Source organism: Hibiscus syriacus, unplaced genomic scaffold (genome assembly GCF_006381635.1).
Source record: "Hibiscus syriacus cultivar Baekdansim isolate YM2019G1 unplaced genomic scaffold, ASM638163v2 tig00110678_pilon, whole genome shotgun sequence".
Classification (NCBI taxonomy): domain Eukaryota; kingdom Viridiplantae; phylum Streptophyta; class Magnoliopsida; order Malvales; family Malvaceae; genus Hibiscus; species Hibiscus syriacus.
Genome location: NW_024062822.1, coordinates 2,701,462 through 2,713,869, shown reverse-complemented (window position 1 = coordinate 2,713,869; position 12,408 = coordinate 2,701,462). Strand labels below are relative to the sequence as shown.

Genomic DNA, 12,408 nt, shown 5'->3' with positions numbered 1-12,408 from the left:
AACCTGTCGAACCGCTCTGGCTTTTCTGGATGAACCGTACAAATGTTGAGTTAATTTTTGTTCTGACCCAAGAAGTCTCGAATGACTGCATCTCTGTCATTTATCTTTTTTTGAACATGTTCCCGACGAATACGTCATTAGAGCCCTCAATTGATAGGAACTATGTGAAGTTCATTTGTCTGTTTATTGAATTCGTCAGCAATGGTCTCCAATTTCAGGTATCGTTTTGCCATTGTTGTCTTTGAAGGGACTCCCAAGATCAGTAACATTCATCTTGCCCCTGCAACCTCTTCCAGCCAGTTCTTTAAAAATAGACTTTCATTGTGCTTGATGTAGACCTGGTTCATTCTGAGTCCTTTATAATGCAGCAGAGCGATATATTCTTCAATTTTGGGTACCACGTCTTCTGGATTGAATGTGACACATAGTCGCCTTGTAGACTGTCATTTGCATTTTCATCTCTTGTATTACAACCTCTTTGTCCATTAATGCAAATTATTTATGTTTAACAAACACGTTTTAGTGGATCAACACCCCTTTTGAATGATGTACATGAAAAAAATAAAATAGAATAATGAAAAAAAGGAAAATGAAAGGACAAAAAAATTAGTGAAATAAGGATAATAAAAAAATAATAATGAAAATAAAAAGTCATACCCCACATGATATCTACCCTACATGCTTATTGTTCCTACCCGGACATGATCTCTATCTCGCATGCTAATTTCAAACAAATCCTAACCGCATATTTGTCTTGTTCGCATGCTTTGAATAGAAAGTAAAGCAATAAAATCAAAGCAGCCTAGGGTTTGGAATAAGATTTTGGGTGGGCTCTAATCCTCCATAGTCTCCAGTTTATGTTCTAAAAAAGGTACTCGAGTTCTCCTTGCTAATGCCTCTTGGGTAGGGGTGCACAAAAAATCCGAATATCCGAATATCCGAAAAAAATATCCGAAACCGGTTTTGGGAAAAACCGGTTTTTTTTTAACCGGATCGGATTTTTTTAAACCGGTTATTTTAACCGGTTTGGAGAAAAAAACCTAGACCGGTTTTTTTACCGGATAAAAAACCGGTTTGAAAAAATCGGTTAAAAAACCGGTTTTTATCCGAAAAAAAAACCCGGTCTGGGTTTAAAAAACTAGCCGTTAATATAGCCGTTTGTGACCGTTTTTGACCGTTTTTTCTTTAAAAAATTACCATTTTACCACTCTAAACATGTATAAATAGGTTGGGGATGTATTTGGTTGATTACAACTTTCTCAAATCTTATTACACAACACTTAAACATCTCTCAAATCTTAGTTTTGTAATTTTTTATTCATCATGAGTAACACTGCTGAATCTTCCGTCGGGGGAAACCTTGAAGTCGTGAGAGTGATCGAACACACTCGAAACAAAGATATTTGGGATCACTACGATTTATGTGAGATGTCAAATGGCTCGAGGAGGGCGCGTTGTAAACTTTGTCTAAAGTTTCTTGCATCGGAAGGAAACACAACGTTGAAGAACCATTTGACAAAATCATGCAAGGCACTTCGCTCAAGATCGGATCCTAGTCAATCGAATCTTACACCGCAAGGTGGTGTTTTTGTTTACGACAACGAAAAATTACGAGAAGCGTTTACAAAGTTCGTGATTACAAAAGCATTGCCGTTCGACCACTTTGATGATGAAGATTTCACGACAACAATTCAACAACTAATGCAACCACGTTATACTCAAGTAAGTCGTACTACCCTTAGAAGAGATGCTATAAAAATGTGGCGTACGGCGAGGGAAAAAATGATTTTAGGATTCCAAGAACACCGTTATGGTGTGTCGCTTACATGTGACGTTTGGAGTTCCCCTCATAATACCGGAAATTCTTTTTTAGCCGTTACGTCACATTGGTTAGATCAAGATAATTGGCAAATGATGAAAAGAACAATCGCGTTTGAATTATTCGGTGAGCCGCATACCGGTGCTAATTTATTTACACTTTTAAAACGGGTAATTTGTCTTTATAAATTAGAAAATAAAGTTTTTTCTATATCTTTTGATAATGCATCGAATAATACAAACGCGATTCCAAGATTGAAATATTACTTTCACCGATTTTAGACGGTGCGTTTTTTCATACCCGTTGCGTTGCACACATAATTAATTTATCCGTGCAAGCCGGTTTGGAGGTTATTGAGCCAATTAGATTAGAATTTAAAACAATGATAAAATCGATTCTTTGTAACAACAACAAAAGACTAAATGATTATAAACGATTTTGTAAGTCTGTTAATAAAAAAGCTTTGGGTCCTAATTTGGATTGTCCAACTCGTTGGAACTCAACTTGGATGATGATGCATACTGCCTTAAGGCAAAGGGAAACATTGCAAACATTTCACGATCGGCTTTTCGAGAGGGGTCATGTCCCAGACATTTATCCGGATTCGAGTTGGGAAACTATAGCCAAAATAACCGATTTGCTTGAGGTTTTTAAAAATGCAACAACTTTTTTATCCGGTGTTTATTACCCTACTAGCCCGTTGGTTCTTAATCAAATATTTTTGTTGGCTACCCGACTAAATGACTTTGAATTTGAAACCGAAGTTTTTCAAGAAATTGGCTTTGCAATGAAGGAAAAACTTTTAAAATATTTTAAGGAGATTCCCCCTATTTTTACTTGTGCCGCCGCTTTAAACCCAACGTTAAATGTTGGTGGGGTTGAAACACTAATTGAACAAATTGCGTTTGCTTTTAATCTAACCGATGATGAACCCAACTTTGTCCAAAACCAAATAAATTATTTTAACAAATGTTTTCGAGACATGTTTGCAATTTATTTAAATAAATACGGATCAAGTAGTGTAATACACGATCAAATGAGAATGAATGCGGAATCATCTAGTAGACGTCCAAGTAACATAAATTTGAATCTTTTTAACACTCTTGTAAATTCCCAATCCAAACGATCACGTACTACCACCCCAAGTAGCGAGTTGGGAAATTATATGTCATGCGATTTTCTATCAAAAATGACATTTGAAGAGTTTGAAAGTTTGGATATTTTGGCTTGGTGGAAAGAAAAGGAATCACAATTTCCGATTCTAGCCGCCATGGCCCGTGATTTACTAACCGTCCAAGCTTCTACGGTAGCTTCGGAATCCGCTTTTTCTGTTAGTGGCAGGGTTATATCGCAACGGAGATCAAGACTAAGTCCCGAGTCGGTGGAAGTATGCATTTGTTTAAAGGATTATTTGGATGGAGCGGCTCGTAAGCAACATATCACCACCCTAGAAGATGCAATTGATGCCGATTTGGAAGCAAACTTACACATTGAAGAAGTCGAACTTGGAATATCCCCTCCAAACGAAGAAGGCGAAGATGATGAAGAAGAGATGGCAATGTAGTTTATTTTATAACTTTATTTCAATTATCGTAAACTTTGTTTCAATTATCGAACTTGAAGTTTTTAAGTATTTGAATTTATCGAACTTGGAAGTTTTTAAGTATTTGAATTTATCAAACTTGGAAGTATTTAAGTATTTCAATTATGTTGAGTTAATTAAGTATTTCAATTAAGTATTTGAATTTATTGAACTTGAGGTTTGATGCTTTCTCTTTGATTCTCTCTTGATTCTAGTTGCTTGATGTTTCTTGTCTTTGATCAATGACTTCTAAGCTTGCTTAAATACACCTTGAATCACTTCTGAACGTTAGTGATAATTAATGAAGATAATATAGCCGTTTAAGTGTGAACATTTAATAAAAATGCTTAGAGCGTGGGGGAATCGGTACCCTCTCATAGGGAATCGGTTCCCTAAGTGTAAAATTCAAATATTTCGACCGTTGAATAGGGGGGAATCGGTACCCCTATGGGGGAATCGGTTCCCTCCGAGCATTCTGGAAATCTCGGAGCCAAACCATTCAGTGAGGAATCGGTACCCCCTTGGGGGGAATCGGTTCCCTATGAGCAATCTGGAATATTAAAATCAGTTTTTTTATAACCGGTTTTTTAAAAAAACCGGTTTTTTTAAAACCGAAACCGGTTACACCGGTTAGGATATCCGGCCCTCCAAACCGGTTAGAAACCGAACCGGTTATTTTATAAACCGGTTTTTTTTCTATGGGAAAAACCGGATCGGATAAAAACCGATCCGGATCGGATTGAAATCCGAATTATGTGCAACCCTACTCTTGGGCATGCTAGACCCTTAGTCCTAAACTCATTATAGGCTCATGTGAACTAAGTTAAACTTGAGAGGATATATTCTCTTATGCCCACACGGTGAATAAATTCACACGAAGACATAAGGTATATGAATCCTAAAGGCTACTTGCTAGGTCCGCACGGAGAATAAATTCTCACGAAGGCGTCGCTTTTACCCTCACTTAAATAGGGTTCAGAGCTCGGGTATAGAGCCAGAGATAGAAACTTTTCAAAAATCTGAAATCATTAAAAAAATGTCAATACAACTGTTTATTTGAAAAATAATCAAAGGTAAATAATTAGAATCGAATAAATAAATTAAAACTTAAATTTGTGATTTTCGCTCAAAAAGTCAACCGAAAATTAATTTCGGCCTGACTCACTTACATGTCCCCAGCGGAGTCGCCATGCTGTCGGAACCGCCTTTCGGTTGGGCCCGAAATTAAGCTCTGACTTGGATTAAATGAATTAGAGTCGCCACCAATCATTTATTTTAAAGCAAATGGGTTGATCGAATACCTTATTTCTTATATGTTCTGCGTTTTACCAGAAATGTGTCGGGTTCGGGAGTCGGTTACGGTCAAGGAAGGATTAGCACCCTTGAAATGCCCTTTCGGTACCAATTAATTTGACGGTTGTCTTTATTTGCAAAAATTAAAATTTAAAACGTTTGATTCAAATAATTACCTTTGATCGATTGAAATTTAAAATGTTCGATTCGAATGATTATCTTTGATCGATTGAAATTTCTCTAAAAAATAAAAAATATTAGATAAGAAATATTAAATAATCAAATGGAAAAGGAATAAAATAAAAAAATTAACATTTTATAAGTAATAAAATAATAAAGAAAACCTTGGCATATTTCCTGGTTTCCACGTTTTGTATTCTGTAAGATATCGCACTCCTTTACATGGTAGGTTACCAAATTATGTCCCTCCACATCATGCTCCCCATGTGTGCAATGCCCGACACATAGAATATGATCAATTCTCTTCCCATAATTGAATTGTTCGACACCAGTATTTGATGGCCAGCATGTAAATTCATCTCTTCTGTTTGGGTGTTGATAATGATAGGTCTCCACCATGACCGTCGAGACTGGTTCAATAAGAACAAGAGAGCCAGTATTCGAGCAACGAGCACAAGCAATATATCTATGCAAGAAAATCACGTAGATGAAGCCATGCAAACTAGCATTTCCAGTAAAGCCGCTGGTCTGTCCAACAGTGAGATGGTTTAGCTGAATGGTTTGAAATTTACTTCCAGTACGAACCTATTTTGGTAAGACAAAACTCGTGGCCTCAACAACACTCAATCCCGAAGAAACCCTTAATGAGCCACGTGCTTGAAGATTCTCCATGAGCTGCATAATTGCATGCATCGTTTCTACCAAATCTGTAAGATCACTTTTCGGTTAACACCTTCTTCAGGTTCAGAAATCCTCCATCGAATGCTAGTTTGCTCCGAGTTTATATGTCTCGGTATTTCTTTCTCCAGATCTATGATTGTATGTTTTCTGTTTTTTTCTAGAATGTGTGTGTGGAAATATAACAAAAAAAAAAGGAACGTGGGGACCCTTGTTTAGAGTTGGTATGAGAATGAACCCAGAAATGGAAAATTTTGGTGGGAAAGAAGAAATCAAAGAGGTAAAAAAAAATTGGTTCTTGTTGCAGAGTAGTCAGGGTAAAGCTTGTTGCCTCCTTCCCTCTCGATCTGCTGCCTCCCCCTCTCTCTCTCTCCTCTCTTTTTCTTCTGTTTATTGGCAGCAAACGTTTACTTTGACTCCCCCTCCCCCTGGAAAAAAGAAACAGAGATATGCATCCATTAATAAAGCCAAAAATGATGGCCCATTCGGCTAAATCTACGAGATAATGTGTTGGAATTATTTATTTCACGAGATAACGTTCTCTCAAGATTAATTGCTGAAGTAGGCCGGGCGACCTACGTCGTGACAGTTTCAGACATCCCATGCACAACCCAACCCATAGGTCGCCATGCACTCCCAGCGACCTCCTAAGTTACCATGCACTCTGGGCGACCAAGGAGGTCGCCATGCACGTCGGCGACTTTGTCTTCTTGCATGGCCATGTGATATTTCTGCACGTCCCGCTCTATGGATGCAACGCATGCATGAGGGAGCAAAGGGTTAAAGCTTGGTCGTCGGGCAGGAATCTCCCAGCTATGACATGCAGGGCGTGCAGAGGGTTAAAAGCTTGGCCGCCGGGCGTGCATAGCGACCTCCTTGGTCGTCCGGAGTGCATGGCGACCTAGGAGGTCGCTGGGAGTATATGGCGACCTATGGGTTGGGTTGTGCATGTCCCATGCACACGATCATTCTCTCGTCGGAAGCTGCCACATGGTTGGTCGCCCGGAAGGCATGGCGACCTACGGCCAACACTGTGCAGTTCGCCCTACTTCAACAATTAATATTGAGAAAACGTTATCTCGTAAAATAAATAATTCCAACACATTATCTCGTAGATTTAGCCGCCCCATTCTCCATTTCTTCTCATTTTCTTTACTGGAAACCGAACCCCCACTTCCCCCTTGATTTATGGTGACATGTGAGTTTAGTGGAGTAGTGTGTGTCAGTAGTGGATTGCATGTGGGCCTAGCAAAACAAAAAAGAAAAAGTTTTAATATTGTAAAATATAATATTATTTAATATAAATACTATATAGTATAATATCATGCGTACTACACAATATAATGTGTATGTTATACCATATAAATATAAATATAAATGTAATATAATAATAATATATGTAAAAGGGTAGGACGAAAATAGGTGTCTACACCTACGAGGAGAAATTTTCAATTTCAATCTTTCATTAGAATTGTTTATGTTTTTGTAATTCTTTTTACATATTCATATTCTATAGATTATTATTTTTTTAACTTACATTCTCTTGTTTGATTATGTGTCAGGGTCAATTTTGTCAAAACCCTAACTTTGGCTAAATTATCCTATCCTATTACATTCATTGTCTTTATTTATATTCTTGACTTTATTTAATCTTCATTGTCTTAATCTTGTTTCCCATCTTTGATTTTCAGCAAACTCTAATTCTCTAGAGGATCCCATGTTTGGTTGGCCGGAAATATCATTCCCGGTAATGTTTTATTACCAATAGTAAATTTTTTGGGGTATATTACCGGGAATGTCATTACCTCCCTTCCCTTAAGTATTGTAACATTACTGACATTTTGGACTAAAATGCCCTTAAATTTTTATTTTTTTTCAAAAATATCCTTCTTCTGTCATTGAATAATAATAATTCTACGAAGGTTAAATTACAAATTTATCCTTAAATTATTTTAGATTTACAAAAAAAAGTCTATAATTAAAATTTTATATGAAGTTCAGGGGTTAAATTTTTTTTACCCTTTCATTAAACCTTTTTCATATTTTTAATTTAGTAAAAAAAATTATATAAATATTATGAATTTAATTTTTTAAAGAAAATATATAAATATTTTATATAAAGATTCCAATAATCTTTTATTCCTTTAACCAAACACGGTAATCTTACACTCCTGCTAAACCAACCAAACACAAAATACAACATTCTCAGTAATCCTATTCACTGGTAATCTTTTATTCCCACTGATAATCTTACATTCTGTGAACCAAACGCACCCTAAAATCCTACTTTTTTCGTTGTTCCCTTTTTTTTTCTATCTTCTCTAGATCTTTTGGTTTAATTCTTCAACAATGAATAACGTTCATCACTCCGCTACCGTCCCCTATCACCCTAACTATACTTTATCACGTGAGAATAGTGGCTGTTGTAATCCCCTTCGAGAACACTTTGCTTTGGTCAAATAATAATTAATATATATATATATATATATATATATATATATATATATATATGTATATCTATTAACATTTTAAAAATCTTTAAATTTCTAACTTGTATCAGGAAAAAAAACTCTATTATCTCTCTGATAATGCCGAAAAACTATAGGACAAGTTCAAAAGGATAAATACTAAATAGGATGAAAGAGTTCAAGACAAGTTTATCCACATTAGTAGAGTTATTCAAGGTGAAATCGAAACAGAACATAGACCAATGGTTTCAAAACTCTTGAGAAGACTTATCCTAAAAAGGAGATGATAATGAAATTGTTAAATACTATTCTAAAATTTTGAGAAATTAAAGTGACAACTATGTAAAGTTTGGAGGACTTGGGATAAACTCTTTATGAGTTCATTAATATGTATTCTGCGATGACTATCGAAAAAGAATTTAAGTACTTGGATGACCTCAGTAAAATTATCACATTGCTAGTTCCATATGTAGTGTAGTTGAGTATTTTAGTAATTTTTTTTTATAATCACTTATATTTAGGTATATTAATTGATTAATTTAAATTAGATAATATAAAAGCTAGTTGTTGAACATTCAATCAAGAGGAGATCTAAAACGAAGGAAATGGTTTAGAAGCAGAAAGTGCTCGTAAATTTCATTGCAAAATTTCTAAGAAAAAGAGTGCTTTCTTTTTCGACTTTCTGAAAATCAAACACATTTAATTGTGCATGATAACTTTCAAGCACCTGAACAGACACTGATTTAGTAAGAACATCTGCAACCTGACAGTGCTCGGGAACGTGATTAACTTGCAAGGAATGAACCGCAACCTTTTCACGAACAAAGTGAAGGTCGAGATCGACATGTTTAGTCTTCGCATGATGAACTGGATTTGCCGCCATAGACATCGTACTAGTATTGCCACACCAAACTTTGGGCACATCGACAAGATGCATCCCCAAATCAGCGAGCACTGACGAAACTCACATGGGTTCTGATGTAACATATGCTAAACTCTTCTACCTCGCTTCTTCTGTCGACCTTGAAACACCAAGACAAAAGATGGCATCCCAAGAACACACAAAAGCCGAATACTGATCTACGATCATCGATATCACTGCCCCAATCGTCGCCAGTAAATGAAGTCAACGCTAAATTAGACAAGTCCTGAGATGAGAACCAAAGGCCAAAATCAATTATTCCTTTTAAGTAACGTAGAATCCGTTGAATAACTTACCAATGAGCATCTTAAGGATTTTGCATAAACTGTATAATTTTATTAACCGTAAACGAAATATGTGGTCGTGTGTGACAAATATATTGCAATGCCCCCACTACACTTCGATAGCCTTAAGCATTGTTGAGAGGTTCACCATCATGTTTACTCAACTACGGATACGTTACCATCACGAGATGTTTGAACCGTAACAACCCAAGGTTCTTTAATAAAAATTGATCATGTAACTTTCCTATAATATGATCCACATGTACAATAGATGACCCAGTAACTAATATGTCATCTACATATATCACAATATAAGTAACTACTGCATCAGTCTTATAAACTAAGAGTGAAGTATCTGCACAAGTGGATTTAAATCCCAGACTGCAAAGATACTTTAGTTTCAAAAACCAATTTTTAGGTATTTGATGCAGCCCATATAAAGCCTTCCGTAACTTGCAAACTGATACCTTATATTGCTTTTTAATCCTTCTTCCATGTGCTTATTTTTTTTTTCTTTTTTACACAAGAAAAACGACACAAGGAATCAACAACTCACTCAATATCGTCTCCCATTATAGAGATAAAAATAATAGTCCCCACCATTACAGTTGTCAAAAATTCTCAACCTCACTGACATTTCAATAACGTGTTCATCTAAATATCCATACAAACAAATATGTATATTCTTAGTTTAGTATGAAAAAGACTGCAATCTTAAGTTGTCGGATTTCTTACACTGAACAACCTTTTGTTAATGTTCACAGACTGGATGATCTCTGCAAAAGTTAGAATCATATATTCGTTTGGAATATTACTGTTTTCTATTTAATTAAAGTTCATCAAATATTCTTCTCCAGAATCAGAATAATAAAGGGTTTCGAAACAGGTTTGTTCATCTGTCCATTTTCCAGATGCAACCAAGAAAACTTCATATGTTACTACTGTGCTGCTGCATGTACAGAACTGTAGTAAGAAAAATAAAAGGACAACATCAGCTCACCCTTGTGCAATGGCCGGTTTCAAATTCTGACATTTTGAATGAAGTGAATTATATTGAGAGGGCATCTTCCTAAGAGACCTCTTTAGTATTTAATTTAGATTAATCGATCAAATATCAATATGATCTAAAAAACAAATGGAAAACATATATATATATATATATATATATATATATATATATATATATTGGAGTGTGTGGAAATGTGAACTGAGGAAACTTCTTATAATTGGCAATGGCATCTATCATGAAGATTCTGGTTAACATTAACACTTGCACGAAAAATAAAATATTGAAATGGAATCTTAAGGTAAAACTCATACGAGAAGAAATAGTTTCAATCTTTCAATTCATATCTAAAAACCTCATGATCTCTTGTATTTTTTAAATTTACTTACAGAATTCTGGTTTCTTTAATCAGATCACACCCCACATAAACATACATTATTTCTCAATTACACAGGCTGGCATAAAGCTATGCAATGAGCATTGCCCAAAAATGGGGCCGATGAGCTAAAAACAGTTGATTACTTCAAATCAAAAACTAATCGACACCAAGGTTTCAGTTTTCACCGCGATCGGAAAAAGAAAATACTAAGCTCATGCCCCATGTTGTCATCGGGATCAATCAAATGGAACGATTCTGTATCAGATGAACCGCGAACTCTCTCAAAGTTAGCCCTCAAGTACATAAGTTCATCGTCATTATCGAGCTGTTTTCCGTTCATTCTTCCGGCACCAACAACGACAGAACTCATTAGCCTTAAAGCATCCACATCAGCTTTTGATGGCCTGCGTTTAACTGCATACCCGACTTTCCTTCCATTACAATACATGGTCCACAATGGCATCGACAAAACCGAATCTGAACTCGAACAGCTCGCCAAACCGGTGCAGTCCATCGCAATTCGGAGGATACCGCCCTGCATTTCTTGAGCCAAAACAAGTGTAGGGACGGTAAACTCTAGAAGGAGAATTGGGTTGGTGGACTTGGAATTTGCTTGGATACAGAAGCTGAGTCTTCCCCTGCGGTAACCGAAGATGGTACCTGTAATTACGCTAGAAAAAGTATTGTAAACGGGCTTCGGATAAGAGGTTTGAAAGCTTTTGTGTTTGATTTCTTCAGGTTCGACGAAGGCGCGGTTGCAGGTCGGAATAAGGAGTTCCGTAAGGGAACGTAGAAGGCGCCATGAACGTACTTGTTTCTGGCAGTCGACGGATGTAACACCGTTTGTTATATGGGTGGCGGTGGCAAGAATCGTTGGGCAGGACATGGTTATATATTTGCCCTTATGTCAAATACTCAGGCTGGCTTGGGGTTCTTGCTGATTTGGTTTAAGCTTATACCATTATATACAGGAGAGGAGTAGTATTTTTATTATGGGTAAATTATATGATCACTAGTATTTTTATTATGGGTAAATTATATGATCACTTAACTATTTAGTCGTTTTATTTTTGTTATTGAAATTTTAATTTTGTTAATCAACTATTTAATTATTTAATTGTTTCAATCAAATAACTATTTGTTAATCGTTGATGAAAATGATAACGTGATAATTAAAGAAATTGACATAATTATATATTTAGTCCTTAATAATTATATACTCTATTAACTCGATCATAAATTTAATTTAATTTAATAAATTAATCATATAATCATAATCTGACACGTGTCAATATATAATCATGACACATATCATTAATGACACATATTAATAGAAAGATTTTATATATTAATTTTAATTAAATATTTTTTTATCTAATTACGAGGTGACACTTACCAGCCGATTGGACAGAAAATAAATGATAAAAAACTACTCTCAAGGGGTATCAAACTCAAGACCGAAAGGGGAGATGTTAAGCGCCAGAACTACTGCACCAAAGGTGCCAATTGATCTAGAATTACAACAAATTGCATTTATCCTTTGAAAGGTTGCTAATGGTAAAAGAAATTAAAACTAAAATGAAATTATAATTAAAATTAAAATTAAAATCTAGACAAATTAAATTGTAAAAGAGTACATAACTAATTAAAATATTTTAATTATATTTAATAATTTTAGAATTAGTGTATATATAATTAAAATGAAATTATAAAAAAATATAAAAATATTAAATCTAAGATATAAAATATAAAAATCTTAAATTTCATTGATTATAATTTAAAATGTAATAAAAATAT

At 35.2% G+C, this 12,408-nt stretch overlaps 1 protein-coding gene across 1 annotated transcript; it reads right to left on the bottom strand.

The window, feature by feature from the left end:
- Positions 1–10,768: 10,768 nt before the first annotated feature.
- LOC120138144 (protein MIZU-KUSSEI 1-like) lies at positions 10,769–11,519 on the bottom strand. Its single transcript, XM_039153727.1, has one exon. The coding sequence runs from the start codon at positions 11,495–11,497 to the stop codon at positions 10,793–10,795; it is 705 nt and encodes a 234-aa protein (XP_039009658.1). The 5' UTR covers positions 11,498–11,519; the 3' UTR covers positions 10,769–10,792.
- Positions 11,520–12,408: the final 889 nt, after the last annotated feature.